This window comes from Caloenas nicobarica, chromosome 27, assembly GCF_036013445.1.
Source record: "Caloenas nicobarica isolate bCalNic1 chromosome 27, bCalNic1.hap1, whole genome shotgun sequence".
NCBI classification, from domain to species: domain Eukaryota; kingdom Metazoa; phylum Chordata; class Aves; order Columbiformes; family Columbidae; genus Caloenas; species Caloenas nicobarica.
Window position 1 is genome coordinate 4,330,229 of NC_088271.1, and position 15,820 is coordinate 4,346,048.

General features: G+C 50.4%; 1 protein-coding gene across 1 annotated transcript in view; it reads right to left on the reverse strand.

The window, feature by feature from the left end:
• The window catches only part of LOC135999287 (fibrillin-2-like), an 87,591-nt gene that overhangs the window by 26,369 nt on the left and 45,402 nt on the right, over positions 1-15,820 (reverse strand). The window contains exons 9-21 of the mRNA XM_065652858.1: positions 10,508-10,660; positions 9,654-9,851; positions 8,854-8,997; positions 8,101-8,220; positions 6,632-6,757; positions 6,031-6,153; positions 5,056-5,331; positions 4,527-4,580; positions 3,104-3,229; positions 2,416-2,541; positions 1,469-1,588; positions 341-478; positions 208-258 (exon numbers count right to left, since the gene is read on the reverse strand). Of these exons, the coding sequence (XP_065508930.1) occupies positions 208-258; positions 341-478; positions 1,469-1,588; positions 2,416-2,541; positions 3,104-3,229; positions 4,527-4,580; positions 5,056-5,331; positions 6,031-6,153; positions 6,632-6,757; positions 8,101-8,220; positions 8,854-8,997; positions 9,654-9,851; positions 10,508-10,660 (1,755 nt within the window). The remainder of the gene's footprint in view (positions 1-207; positions 259-340; positions 479-1,468; positions 1,589-2,415; positions 2,542-3,103; positions 3,230-4,526; positions 4,581-5,055; positions 5,332-6,030; positions 6,154-6,631; positions 6,758-8,100; positions 8,221-8,853; positions 8,998-9,653; positions 9,852-10,507; positions 10,661-15,820) is intronic.

Consider the following 15,820-nt stretch of genomic DNA (forward strand, 5'->3'; position numbering starts at 1 on the left):
TCTGCGCTGGTGGGGCAACACCTGGAGTGCCATGTCCAGTTCTGGGCTCCCCAGTATGAGAGAGGGACATACTGGAGAGAGTCCAACAAAGTGCCAGGAAGTGTAGATCCCCCCCCAGACTCAAAGATGCAGGATGGCAACAAATAAACAATGACCATGTTCCCAATTAAAAAAAAAAAAAGCCTTCTGTGTCCTGCAGCACTTTACCTTCACACGTCACCCCCTTCATCCTAGCATATCCTCGGGGACAGGCAGTATCTGGAATTAAAAACAGAGGAATGTCAGCAAAGAAATGGGCTGCCTCCTGCCTTCCCGATCCCTGCGCCGAGCAGAGACTCACCGATCTCGCAGCGCTCGCAGGGGCTGCCCCACGCAGCCCCCAGTGTGGCACAGCACTCGGATTTCAGTGTGGCCCCGTTGATGTTCACCTCGCAACGTCCATCCTGGATGTTCAGCCAGCACGTCCCTTTCATGCTGTCTGTAGGGGCAAAGTGAAGATGTGAGCGAAGAGCTGCTCCTTGACGGAGGTCCCCAGCTCTTTGGGAGCCAGGCTGCCACAAGAAGCAGCTCAGAGAAACTGTTCCTGAGCTGCGATGTGACTGTTGCTCTCTGGTGTCACTTTGTCTTTTAGGCTGTGGGGCCAAGTGCTTTGCAACGCGGACACAACTGTGCTGCTCCCTGGAGCCCTGTCCCACTGCTGAGCTGTGCAGCAGTATTTCTGTGATACAACTGAATCACAGAATCATTTTGGTTGGAAAAGCCCCTCAAGATCATCGAGACCAACCATAACCCACCCCTGGCACTGCCCCATGTCCCTGAGAACCTCATCTCCGTCTGTCCAACCCCTCCAGGGATGGTGACTCCACCACTGCCCTGGGCAGCCTGTTCCAGTGCCCGACAGCCCTTTGGGGAAGAAATTGTTCCCAAGATCCAAACTCAACCTCCCCTGGCACAACCTGGGGCCATTTCCTCTCATCCTATCCCTTGTTATTTGGGAGAAGAGACCAACACCCTCCACGCTACAACCTCCTTTCTTTGCAGCTGTCCCTGTGATGATTTGCAAGGCCCTGACCATCTAGGAGTGGGGAGCAGGGACTTTCTTATCATCTTGTTGAGAGGGATCTACTTCATACTGACGTGCCTTAATGTCAGCACACCACAAACCCATCTGGTGGATGAGAACCCACCAGCATCCCCTGGGAGCCCATGTCTGTGCTTCGTCTTCCTGCAGCATAGTTGGGGATTTCTGTGTCTGACACATGCTGCTCAGAGCACAGGTGCAGCTTTTTGGGCTTCCTAGATCATTAAGAGAGGTGTTAATTGTTACAGAAACACTAGGTGAGAAAGAAAGGCTGCAAAGGATCACCATCCCCAAACCAGGAGCACAGGACACACTTCAGATGAACAACAAGGGGTGATGACGAGCACTGGTGGTATCAGAACAGCCTCTAGAAGGTCACATCCTCACCCACGCAGATGGTGCCACTGGGGTCCAGCTTGCTGCCTGGGGAGCACTCGCAAGCAAAGGAGCCAGCATTGTTCCTGCAGACGCCATTCACACAAGGGTTAGAGGTGCACTCATTGATATCTGCAGGAAGAAAGCGAACGTCACTGTCCTGAGTGTCATGGGACCCAGTTTTCGGGGGGAGATGAGAAGCAAAGAACATGAAGAAAAGAGTTTTTCAGCTGTTCAGAGGATCATCAGGCCAGGCCATAAGTGTCCTGCACGTACAACTCAAGCGTGCACCACCTCAAGGGAGTGGGCACTGACAGCAGAGACCACGAAATCACTGACCTTCTTCAGGATTGAGGGAACAGAGGGATTGAGACTGGTTGGTGGGACTACTGAGGAATGAAGGACTCGCTCAGGGTTGCTCCTGGCTAAGACAGGAGCAGCCACAGCGTTGGATTTGGCCTTCATGTACCTGTCTGAACCAGATGTGTGCCATTTTTCACCTTCTTTACAGAAAATCAATTTTTTTCTCCAAACAGACATTTATGTGCAAAGTACCAGTTATCAAATGTTCGAGGATTTTGTGGTCGGGAAACAATTTCCCCCACTCCAAACTCTAAGCTTGCAATCAAATCCCCAAAACTTGCAATTTTGGTCAGGTTTTAGCTAAAATTTTGGGGGCCTAGAGGAAATTGTCCTGGTTTTCAGGCATTGAAAAGCCCAGATGTTCTGGGTTAGGATGACCACCATTTTGAATGAACTGTGAAATTTCTGCCTAGGAAAAAGAAAAACCCAAAACCCACAAACCCAAAGCCTGGACCTGCTCCAGTTTAAACCACTGCGGTCAAAAGGGAACAAAAGACATGTTAGACCTTGAGCTCCCTTTCAGGCGGGACTTTAAGCAATGTCTCATGCTTAACATCTAGTGAAGATGTTGTCCCTTGCATTCAGAGTCACGTTACCTTCACAGGTATCTGTCTCCGTCCTGAAGACAAAGCCCTTGGGGCAGGTGCAGGTGTAGCTGCCGGGTGTGTTGCGGCACAGTCCATTGTCACACAGCAAACGGTTGACGGTGCATTCATCAACGTCTGCGGGCAGAGAGATGGGGTTTGAGCTATACCAGCAGCGTCCGCCCTTCTACTCTGCCAGCCCTACAGAGCTCTGGCAGCCTGAGAGGCAGAGATGCAGCATCAGCCTCAAAGCAATACAACGCAGAATGGATGTTAAATCGTAAGAGTAGTTTCTTGGATAGCACCTTGTGCTCTTCATAGAATCATAGAATCATTTTGGAAGGAAAAGACCCTCAATGGCAATGCTGGGCAGCAGGTCCTGTCCCCAAAAGAGTCCACAAACAGAACATACTGAGAGCGGAGCCAGGACGGGGGACCTCAGGGATCACAGAATCATTTTGGTTGGAAAAGACCCTCCAGATCATCAAGTCCAACCGTTCCCCCAGCCCTGGCACTACCCCATGTCCCTGAGAACCTCATCTCCGTCTGTTCAACCCCTCCAGGGATGGTGACTCCAGCACTGCCCTGGGCAGCCTGTTCCAATGCCCCACAGCCCTTTCCAGGTCTGCATCTGGCTCCCAGCCTCACACACTGGGTTCACGCTTCATGCTGTGCGTGCCACCCTCTCCCCTGAACTCACCCACGCAGTTCTTGCCCGTGGGATCTGACTCGTAGCCCAGGTTGCAGATACAGCGGTAGCTCCCACGCAGGTTCTCGCACATGCCATTGGGGCAGATGTCTGGATTGAGGGCACATTCGTTGATGTCTGCACAGAGAAAGAAGTCAAATGAGATGGGCCACAGCAAATACAAATACAGAAAACTTCTACCTCCTAATTCTTCATTGCTCCTTGGTGGCAAGAGCCAGCTGGGGCACCTCTCAGCAGAAATCATAGAGTGGTTTTGGTTGGAAAAGCCCCTCAAGATCATGGAGTCCAACCATAACCCACCCCTGGCACTGCCCCATGTCCCTGAGAACCTCATCTCCGTCTGTCCAACCCCTCCAGGGATGGTGACTCCACCACTGCCCTGGGCAGCCTGTTCCAATGCCCGACAACCCTTTCTGAGAAGAGATTTTTCCTAATATGCAATCTAAACTTCCCACCCAGGCCAGGGCTTCCCGGACACTACTGGCCTTTGTCTCCATGTAGCTGGAGTTCAGTTACACCCCCAGGCAAACACAACTCTGGAGAGCGCTGAGTGCACACAGCCCTGGCTGTGGGCAGCAATGGACCGACCAGAGCATGTCTGACGTTCGCTTCTTGCTAGAAAGCATCTTAGCGTTAGCCTGAGACTGACTTCAGCCAAGACACGGTGCCCTGGAAAGAAGCCCAAGAAGCCACGAGGGTTTTTGCCTCTGGCTCGTTCCCATTTAGAAAGCTTTGCAAGGCCGGAGCTGTCTGGCTGCTTTGTGCTCTCCCTGCTGATCCAAGCACTGCCCAGGGCTGGCAGCGCAGCCGCCAGCCTGACCTCTTGTGCAGCCGTCGAATTCAAAGTAGCCCCTTGGCAACACATCCCAACACGCGCTTATCACCTCCCTGGGAGACCGTGAACCCTCTTCTCCTGAAACCAAGGGAGCTGGAGGGCAAACAAGCAAGAGGATGCAATTGGTCACGCTCTTCATTCCCATCAAAGCAGGGAGGGAAGCCAAACCCCACGTGTGCATCCCCAGAAATGTAGCTCCTGCAGGGTGCCAGGAATCAACTGCTTGATTCAAGGCACAGCCCTCGGAGATGGTTGCTCAACGTTAACTCATGGTGCTTTAGGGAGGAGAAAAGACACCCAGATCCCCCCTCCCCCTGCGCCCGAGCTCACATCCCACCCACAGAACTCATGAACACGCACTCCCACCCACCCAGGCTATGCGAGCTGCCCTGCGCTTACTCACAACCAGCTCTCACGTACACAGGCGTAATGTGCTGATTTTCTCGCACAACCTCCTCAGTGCCAAGTCTCTCACAGCACACGCTCCCACAGTCACACGGACACACGCACACTCAGTTAAAGAGCTGAGACCGACATCAGATGTGCCCGTCTGGGATATAGGACACGGGATGCACATACCTCTGCCATCAGCTGTTATTCCAATGCCACTGCTGCAGAGAGCCTGGAATTCAGCTGTGGAGAAAGCACAACATTAGGTTTTCTAGCCAGTTCACGCACAGGGACATTAATTCTGGGTAGTGTTGGATTATTGTTTGTTAAAATGTCAGCTCTGAGCTTCCAAGCAGTGTCTGTTTATATTTATGCAGTATCTGTTTTAGAGCTGATACTGGCAGTTAGTAGCCCAGCACTGTGAGAATCCCTGCAGTGAGATCAGCATCAGATTCATGGATCCAACCTAAATTTGTTGATGTATGGCATCCCTCTCCCTGACCTATGGCTTTCCTATAGAATCACTTTGGTTGGAAGAGACCCTCAAGATCATCAAGCCCAACCATTAACCCAACACTGACACTAAAACATGTCCCTGAGAACCTCATCATGTCACTGCCAAGCTGCCTGGGCCATCTCAGAAGAACATGCCAGGGTCCCAAGATATCTCTGAACACTTTCCTGGCTTTTTGCAAGCTCGGATAGAAGAGAAGTTCACCAGAGTTTTTGGCCGGACAGGGCTGGCAGGGCTCTCCGAAGCCATGGTCTGGGTTAGCGCAGCAGCACTCCGACTTGGTGACGGCTCCTGGGAAGGGACGAGCGCATGTGCCCTTTTTAATGCCTCCGTAACAGGTGCTGCGCATGTGGGTGTCCACGCAGACCCGTCCATCCACCCCGATTGCCAGGCCCCCCAGGCACTCGCAGCGGAAGGAGCCCTCGGTGTTAATGCACCAGCCGTTCATGCAGATTCCCGGCGTCTCGCACTCATCAATGTCTGAAAGAAGAAGCACAAACCGGGTGTTACCTACCCACGGGCAGCAGGACACACAGACAGGGGCTTTGGGCTATTTTTCAGGGAGACCTGGAGACCAAGAGGGAGCTAGAGGAGCAGTTCAGAGCATCACATCCCCTGTGTGCTCTGCTGTCCCTTGTGGTTCAAGGGAAGGAAGAGGGATCTGGATTTCTTCAGTCTCCTGAGACCCAGCCCCTTCTCAGAGTAGCTTTGTCTCTGCTCTGTTATTAATTGGGCAGTGCCCAGAGAATTCATTCTGTGTCACAGCAGCATATCAAAGAAATGCTGTGATCCCCTTTCTTCACTCTGCCTTCCCATCCTGACCTCCCTGGCTTTGGGAGGTGGCACACAAACTGTAGTGGAACATGCTGTAGAGGCTGCGAAAGCCATGGAGATCACTGCTGCCAGCTCACTTTGGCCATACAGAGCTTAAAAACCCCACTTAACCTCCTTCAGGAAGAGGATTTAAGCTCTAATTTGCTCCAAAGCCATGGAGGTGCAGGAACATTTTCCTTTGTGCCCATTCTGCTGAGAGGGGCTGATTTCTGGTGGCAGAGCAGATGTCTGGCAACAGCTTTGGTTTTTCTGAGCTCTCCTTGGCCTCAGACACATCACAAGTCTCCAGGAACATGGACAGCAGGCTGGGAAGAGGACAGAGCCCAGGCTGGAGGAGCTACGCACCGACACAGTACCGCCCATTGGGAGCCAGCACAAAGCCGGGCTTGCAGATACATTTGAAGCTGCCGTCCTCATTGATGCACATCCCATTGAGGCACATGTTGGTGGTGGCACATTCGTCATGATCTAGGGAGGACAAACAGAGAACATGAGCTGAGCCTGAGAGCTGCAGCAAGAGTCTTCTCTGCTCAAAAACTCCCTGTCCCCCATCTCATGGTCAAATTGTTCCTTATGGCAGCGGGTGCTAATCCTCAGCTGTCCCGCTGCATCCCCACTGCTCTCAGTACACTGGTTGGTCGGTGCAGCTCGCAACAGGACTTACACACTTGATGCTGGAGGCAACAACTCTCACAGTGATGGAGAATGTCCTGCTCATGCTCCTGGACCCCAAAAACTCCAGGAGCACCAACACCCTTACAAAAATGCCTTCCTATTTCAGTGTGACTGTATCCTCTCCTCTAATTTTAAGATGTAGTCTGCCCTAGCAGTGTCTGCCCGAGATGAAGGGAGTACAGCACAGATTAATCACCCAGGAGGACATAGTCGCAGCTCAGTCTCAACCTCTCCAAGGCCACAGATGATGGCAGATCAGGAAACAGCTTACCAACGCAGTTCTTGCCATCGGGGGTGATTTCAAAGCCAGCGTTGCAGATACACTGGAAGCTGCCATCGGTGTTAACACAGCGGCCGTTCCTGCACATCACTCCGTTCATGATGCACTCATCAATATCTGGCAGGGAAATAAATGGAAGAAAGTATTGGCAGGTGGAGTGAGAAGTCGTTTCAGCTTAATCTGGTGCATGAGAAAACCAAGCAAGTGCTCTGAGACACTCAGAGTGTGCCCTGCTCTAGAATCACACTCTCCATCTCTGTGCAAACTTTGGGAAATGGAAAAGCTGTGGAGAAAGCTTTCTGTCTGCTCTGGAGGCAGCACGAATTACATTTGTGAGGTTAGAGCTCTGGGATCTCAGCCCCTCCATGACATCTTTGTGAACCTCCTGCCCCAGGGCCACCTTTGCAGTTCAAACTATCCCAGGGCTGTTCAAGTCCATGGAGACTTCTCCTAACATGGAAAAATCAGCTTGAGGGCAGCCGGAAAAGGATCTGAATCACAGATGCAACAGGGTGGTCCTGCACAGAAGGAAACCTCAACAGAAGAGCTGTGCGACCCACATGGGCCAGTTTCTTGTCCTGACAGCTAGAGAGGTCACAGCTGAAGAACTACATCCAATTTTGGCAAGAAAAGATAAAGAGAAAATGGACAAAGCTGAGAAGATAAAAACAAGGACAATGAGAAGCTTGGAAACCTTATCAATGAGAGATTGAGAGAATGGCATTTGTTTAGTCTAGAAGGGAGATGTGACAGCGGGGTTACAAGTTGCAGTTTCCCAAGATGTAAAAAAATGTCGTAAAGGAGATAGCGATGAAGTAATTTTTCATGGCCAGAAATAATTCATCTTAAAAGATTTAGTTTGGAAATCAGGAAAAGCCTTTCACATTGTCAGGCAAGTGGGGTGGGGCTTTGGAAACCCCTTCAGCAGAAGCCACTAGACAGCAAAATAAGTAAAAAAATTTTAAAAAATCAAAGATCAGGCACTGAGAGGGAAATTTGCCTTTGCTTCTTGTTCACATGGAACATCACCTTCCCATCACTCTTTTTAAGCAGTCCCTCACCTAGAGCACCATCTTGCTGCAAGACAGTGACAGAACAACGTTGCTAGAAATCACAATCCTTACATTGATACAAAAATTCCTCAAAATCCTATCTTTTTTCGAAACAAAGTGTTGTCATCTTTAAATAGTGCTCTGCTCTTGAAAAGGACTCTCTAACTTCCTTCATTGCTGCTAGCCAATTTTAAGGTAGATAAAGGTGAAGGAAACCTCCTTCGCCTAGACAGATTTCAGGACACTTGGCAATTCAACTATGTTGTTCTGAAATCCCACCTGTGCTGGGGACTCCTCACTCTGTTTTCCCTTTACAGCCATTTTCCTTTGGTACCTGAGTCTCTGATAAACCTGCTGACCCTCTCGCAGCACCCTGCGTCCTCCCGAAATCAGGCGGAGAACACTCACCGATGCACGCCTGCTTCGTGGGGGTGCTCTGGAAGCCTTCGTGGCACTTGCAGTGGTAGGAGCCGGGGGTGTTCACGCAGTCACCATGCACACAGGGGCTGCTGGAGCATTCATCCACATCTGCGAGGAGAAAAACCCAAACCTGTGAGTCACCATTACACACAGCAAACTGCCAGGACAGGCAACAAGGGCTGGAGAAAAGAAGGTTCTGGGGAGACCTTATTGCAGCCTTTCTGTACTTAAAAGAGGCCAATAAGAAAGATGGGGACAGACTTTTGAGCAGGGCCTGTTGTGATAGGACAGGGGGTGATGGTTTTAAACTAAAGGAGGGAGATTCAGGCTGGATGTGAGGAAGAAATGGTCGATGCTGAAGGTGGTGAGACACCAGGTGTGCAGCCAGCCATTCACATGTTAAACTGGAACCCTTTCCTCTGACTGGGAGGGCAGAGGAGACCACCACCTGTGCTCCAGGTTCTTTTTAACATTGCTCCCAGTGTCACATAGTCTCTTTTGGTGGTTCTAAGCTGCGTTGTTGCAGTATCATTAGACTCTACAGGGACTAGCAGGAGTGGATGATAATCTAGAGGGTTCACCAGTTTCTTAGTGATGTCGCAAATGTGAGCTGGTAGGCAGCAAACTTGTCTAGAGAAACTGGCTGAATGGCAATTGGGCGCTGCAGTACCTATCAGTAAGCAATCGCCAATTACTAATTACTCCAGTTACTTATACTCCAATTACTAATACTCTACGCACCAATGCACTCTCCGCGCACATCCTGCTTGTAGCCCATGTTGCACTCGCAGCGGTAGCTGGACGGGGTGGGGATGCAGCGTCCGTTCAAGCAGAGGTTAGTGAAGTGCTTGCAGATGTCGATGGTCTGATTCAAAGTGGCGGTTCCTGGAAAGTATGGAGACAACATCAGGGAGTGAACTGCAGCTCCCCCGATTGTCCCCAGGGAGCAGGGTTGGTGACAGACCAGTGATGCTCCTGGGCCCTGCACACATGGGGCTGCTGACGCAAACTCAGCTGCCTCTGAAGTCGCTGTGGTACCTGGCCCTACCCCACTGATGTGCACACGATGGTACAGCCTCTCAGAAGCAAGATGAAATCAATATTTATCAACACCCAGTGCATGATCACAGGCTTCAGCCCTTAGCAGGGCTACCCGGGGATGCACATGAGAGGGGCGTGCAAGGTGGTGAGAAGACCAGTTTTGTCTAGGAGAGGCAGAGAGCAAGGTGGTGACATGAAAGCTTCGTTCCTATTTGGTAATTAGATAGATATTCTGCACCGGAGCCAGCCTCGGCTCCCATGCTCTGCCAGCAGACGCCGTTTGATCTGCTTCTGGGCTCAGCATCCTGCACAGCGTTAATGTCACATCCCACCGCTCCCCCCGTGTCAAAATAAACCTTGTAGCTGGCGAAGAGCACAGGCGCTCTGCTCATGTGTGCAGGGCTCAGAGAAGCGGGCCAGCACGCAGGCAGACGCGCTGCCTGTGTTCTGAGACAGGCAGCCAAATCGGGTCAGCACAGTAAGAAAGTCATTTTAATTACCAATGCTTGAACTTCCTGGGCCCATTCCAGGGAGACCTGGGATCCCGCCTTGTCCATTTGCCCCATTTGGTCCGATGCCTCCAGGCCCGTTGAGTCCCGGCCCAACACCATTGGGCCCGAATCCAGGAATTCCTGGAAAGCTCCCAGGGAACCCTGGCACGACTGGGAGTCCTTCGATGCAAAGCCTGCGGTACTCATCTGAAACAAAACAGCTGCCTTAGCGCTTTTTCCAAGAGTGCCTGGATCCCTCTCCTGCTTCTGCCAGAATGCAGAGAACAGAGAGATGGAGACGGATTGATGGGGAGAAAAGAGGGTGGGTGCTGATGGGAACAGGACAGATGGGTGAGGAGGGTTTTAACACCCTCTGGGCTGGAGCAGATGATGAGATAGAGCTTGCCAGGGTGTTTGGCAGCAGCTTCTCGGGGTGTGTGGGTCAGCTGGCACTGGGGGCTCCCTTCATGCAGGGAAGGACAGGACACAGGAGGGTGCCAGACACTAAAGCTCTGCCCTGCTCAGAGCTGGCGATGGAAGAAGACAGGCAGAGAGATCGATCTACAATGCTGGGCCTCCTCAAGGCCTCCTGGGCTCACCCTCGTTTGGCCCTGAGGTTCAGCTACAGCAGGAGCCAAAGCGAGCTGAAGAGGTAGGAGGAAAGGGATAAATTCTTGCCTTGGCTGAACTCAGCTGGCTCAACTTCAGATGAGACCCAGGTAGGAGAGCCAGCATCCCCGTGTGACCTTTCTCTGGGTGTTAATGTTGATGATTCTCCACGTCTGTGCAAGCCTGGGGTACCCCCAGGGCCACAGAAGCCACCAAGCAGCGTGTAGAGGAGAGGTCCTTTGTGTCACACTTACCAGAGCCGCGGACAGGACACATCTCCGGAGTCTGAGCGATGGCCCAGCAGCGCCCGGAGTCGCAGCAGCACTGCATCTTGGTGTACTGGCCGGGGAGGTCCCCGGCGCAGCGCCCGCCGATCAGAGCTGAGAAACACGTCCCGATCCGCTGGTCTGTGGAGAGGGAGAGAAGGAGATGCATTCACAACGTCTTATCACCGTACTCTTCCTCAGGTCCTCGCTGGCTGTTCCTAATGGTTTCTCCTTCCAGTGTCCCACTCTGACCTCCTGTTCTGCCTCATCCTCCCAGATCATGAGGTTAGAATCATAGAATCATACAACTAAAGGAGAGGAGATTCAGGATAAAATACTGGCCCAGGTTGGCCAGAGAGCTGGTGGATGAACCATCCCTGGAGACATCCCAGGCCAGGCTGGACGGGGCTCTGAGCAACCTGAGCTGGTGCAGATGTCCCTGCTCATGGCAGGGGTTGGATGGGATGAGCTTGGAAGGTCCCTCCAACCCAAAATATTCTATGACCTTTCCACAGTCACCACTGTCCAGTGCAGTCCCACACATCTCAAGCCCGGCAAGGACCTGACTCTCCTTCCCAGAACTGATTTAATGGCAAATGTCCCATGTCCCCGCCTTCCCATGAGGAAGCATTCCCCGCCAGGTCCCAGTGGTCCCAGCACCTCCCACCAAACAAACGGAGCTGTTCCCAATTCCGCATCCCCAGCTGGATTGCTCCCATTCCCAGTGGATGCTTTTTCAGGTCCTGAGTTAGTTCCCACACCCTGGACTGGAGAATGAGCCCTGGATGGTGGTCAAAGCCTGTGAGCCTGGCCAAAGCCACAGACACCAAACCTGGAACCGGTGTTCGGTGTGTGTGGCTTCTGGACAAGGCCCAGGAGACTGAGGGTCTTTCTCATGTCTAGCAAGCTCCATCTGGCACCAAGTCCTCTAGGAAAACCTGGAATCTTCCACTCATTCATCTCCCGTCCTTTTTTCTCAAGTAAATTAATGAGGGGGAAAGTCTAGTCTGATTTGTCATCTGTGCCTCTAGACTGACACTAGCCAGCAGGCTGACACTTTCCTGAAATATAATTGAAATTAATTGCATGGAGCTGTTTGATCTGTGGGCTGTGGTTACATTTCTTCTCTAATCACAGCTCAGCGACCTGCAGAGGACAGTGACCCCATTTAAAGCCAGGGTGACTAAACCAGCAGGTCTTTTCCCAGATACGCCCTTTCCGCCATTCCACAGCACCGAGTTCGGCAAGAACTAGTCCCTTTTAGGAAACTTTCTCTACCAAAGGGACTTGCAGAAAGAAAGGCAGACCAGGAGAAGGGAAACTTGAATGAGGAGATTGAATGCAACACTGGATTAGCTCCTAATTCTAATGAAGTCCAAGCCACATGGGTGTTCAGGTCATTCCAAGACCTGCTCTGTGAACAAGCCAGGGCAGGAGAGCGGGGGCTATTTGGAAAAGCTGCACCTCAAACCCTTGATGGGAGTTTAGCTAAGGGAGGGCTTAGGGCCGAGCCTAAGTGAACTTCTAGATCTGAGGGTGGTAGTTTGGAATAAACCCTTCGGCCATTAGAGAGGACGGATCCCACCCAGCTCCTTCTCTTCTCCTGTGGGATGCTCGCTGTCCCAAAAGCTGTGATACAGGGACAAAGAGCGATTTGGAGAACCCAGCCTCCTTCCCTGCAGACAAGTGCTGACAAGTTTGACAAGGCAGGGAGGTCACAGCAGTTTGTGTAAGGGAGGGAACGGTCCAGCCCGTATTCATCTGGACAAATGTTTATTGAATTCAGCTGTCTTTGCTGCAGTTTGTAATAATCTCTCTCAGAAATGAAGGTCACAACTAATTGAAAACTCATCTGGAGCTGCCTTGGGCAGAGAGAGGGGTGGATGGAAAGAACGGCGGGTCCCTGCGGTCCCTCTGTGACCTCCTGCAGGACCACCCACACGCTGGAGGTATGAGCACAAAGCCACCGTGGTTTTGTTTCACCTTCCTCTGCAGCTGTTAAGGGAATAGGTTTGCACAATAACCTCAGTAAATCAGATAACGCTGCAGGCGAGGAAGGAGGTAAAATTCCTCATGAGATTAGACAGCGCGCAGAGGTGGGGGATAGAGGCACAGGTCTGTCGGAATCTCTGATTCAGGGAGGCTGTAGGTGCTTTATGAGGTCCAGCCAGGAGAGGGAGAGCAAGAGATGGAGTTTGGTCTGTTTGTGATAGCGGGACAGGAGCGACTCTAAGCTGGACTCTCTTGCTGTGCTCTGGCAGAATCTGCACCCGCCCGGCTGGGCCAGGATGTCCTGGGGTGTGTGTCCTGATGGCAGGAGCGGCCCCACACCAGGACCTGCACTCTCAGAGTGACAATCCAGCACGGCTCATCTCTGTGTCAGGTTAATGGTTGGACTCGATGATCTTGAGGGTCTTTTCTAACCAGAATGATTCTATGACTTCCTCTCTCGGATGTGTGCAAGGTGCCCAAGACCTGCCGTGCACCTGGGAGTGATTTTGCAGTTTTCATCCTGATGAAAACCTGGTTTGTTTATTTGGTGGTGGGGCAGGGAGAGATGGAGGGATAGAAAGTGCTGGTACCGCTTCCCAGGGGAGAACTTTGAAGGGTGAGGATTCCTCTCACTTTGTGTCTTGTCACATATGGGAACTGAGAAGCTCGAGTGACCAAACCCAAACAAATTACTGTTTGCAAAAGGCATCTGGGCCTGACTACAAAGGACCTGAGGGCTGTTATTAACAGCTCAGGATGGATCTGCAACACAGAAGCACATAGCCAAAGGTCTTTCTCCCACCCAAGATGACCCATGGTGCTTAGCTTGCAAGGAAAAAGGGTGCAAAAGGAACCTCATACTGCAGTGGGGACACTTAGTCTGGACCAATGATGCCATCATGTGTTCTCTGGTTCTGGAAAACTGACCTATTTCGTTCTTGCCTGGGTAAGATTAGATGGTAGCATCTGTCTCGGTGAAGAGCCGCACCAGACCAAAGGCACAAAGCATCCTTCTAGGCACAGGTCCCACCAAAGTGTGATGTCCACCGCACACCTCGGCCACCAACTCTCCTGCTGTCCCACCGCAGTGAAAACAGGGCAGCTCTGGGTGTTTCAGTGGACAGTTTCATTGCTGGCAAGTGCTCTAAATAAATCCACTCCCTGGCTGTTCACTCTTCTCCAAATCCACCTCCCAGTTCAACTGTTGTAAGGTCAAGGTATAGATGCATCCCTGAAATGATCTGATAAAATCTGGTTGTCTCCAGCAGCAAACGCTTTACAAATCTGGACTGAATGGCCCAGTTCGCAGTCTATGTTCCTACACAGGTTCACACTACGCAGCCTTTCTACACCTTCTGGCTCCTGGAGATGTCCAGGCAGAGCTCAACATCCCTCCCCAGCTCCTTATCGATCTCTTTTGAGCCTCTGACCCTCACACCACATCCCTTCTGTCATTTCTTGCCCTCAGAAATATTGTTTCCTCACATTTCCTTTTTCCCCTTGCTCTTTCCCTTCCTGGACAAAAGGTTTCTCCAAGCAGGTGATGTCCTCAGTAACACCCTCACAACCTTCTCTGAGCCCAGGACTCTGCAATGATAAGCAAGATCTGGCCCAACCTGGATCTTTAGGCAGTAAATCTGTTGATTTTGCCCAAGAAGAGACAAAACCCAAATCTCTCAGAGCTTTGCTGCACTATCAGGAAAAAGAGCAAAGAAAGCAAAGTGCAGGAGCGCTGACTTGCAATGAACACAGGAACAGCATGTGCATGTCTGGAAATGCATCTGAAAGGCCATTTTTCTCATTTGAAAATTATTCTTCTAAGCTGTTCTTGAAAACCAACCCATCACACTGGAAAAAAAAATTTAAAAAAGCTTGCAGCCTGCTGGAGCAGATCCTTGTGCTGCCTGCAAAACCATGAGCCTGTCTTTTACAAGCAAAAATGAATGAAACTGTTATATGAAAATGTGTGGAACTGGATTCTTTGTGTCAAGCACAGGTGGTTGAATCATTTAATAAATGAATAAATGTTCATTTCAAGCTATGACGGACTTTCTCCAGCTATGCTGCTGTTTGCATTTTACTGAGGAAGGCGGCAGTGAAAGCAGCTAATGAGATTTGGGATCAACTCAAGCTCAGTGTCTTGCTGTTTCAGCTGCAAAAACTACAGGAGATTATTCAAATGCAATAAAAAGGTGTTTACTTTAGTAAAAATGGAGGGAAAAGGGATGGGAATATATCACGGCTGCCACCATAAAGTCACCACATATGCAGTGCTGGTGCCTCATGATATATGAGACACCGTGGTCATTTCCAGTCTAAACATCTGAGAGGTGGCAGTGACAATCTCTTCTGCTCTCTCCTGATGCTGTTTGTGCTTTAAGGGTGGCCACATTATTTATTAATTTTCAATTTTACAAACTATTTATTTGATTTATTTCATAGGATGTAAATCGCGGGCATAAACTAACACACGCTCTCAAAAGATGCGCTAAAACCCCCTCAAACGATAGAAGCAGAGGTTGCAAAATACGGATCCCGGGGCAGCAACACCCCGATGGTAACTGTGCATTTTGCCAGAAAAAATATTGTCTGTCCCAAAATGTGACAGCACACGAGCAGAATATATGAGCTCAGGGAAATGGCTAGAGCATGATGTATTGAGTTCAGATGCAGTCATTGCCCACTGCAGCTAACTAAGCTTTGGACTATTTTTAAATGTAGGCTTTCTAATTTTATTTGGTGTTCATTTCTCGAAGCACTTGGTTTCAAGGAAAGTGGGGAAATGTCCATATGACTCATCCGACAGCCGTCACACCCCTCCGGGTCTGGGAAACAGGGAGGAAAAGAATTTCATTCTCATTAAACTCTATCAGATTCCCAAACACGGTGACTTGTACGTTATACTTTACAACATTTTTCTTTCCGGAACTAGAACATGATTAATTTTCAGTCCAGGTTCTATGGATATAAAAGAATTTGGAAATGTTTGCCGGTTTTTTCTGTCTTAATTTCCAGGACTTCCAACAGAAAGCTGTACCTGACATTTTCCATTGCACTAACAATGATCTTTGCCTTTTCTGTTGCAGTTTCTCTTTACAAATCCTTGCATCTTTGCCTTTCTAAAAGTGAATGAACTTTCTGAACAGCCAGACAAACCCTGGGATTCATTTTGACAAAAGTTAAGTGCCCCCGCTGAGAGCAAGTAAACAGAAAGCTGATCTATTTATCACAGAAACTGTTGTCTGTAACAAAGAGAAATGGACCATCAAATATTTACAAGGCTTGAAAAGGAATTTTGATGTGTTAAAC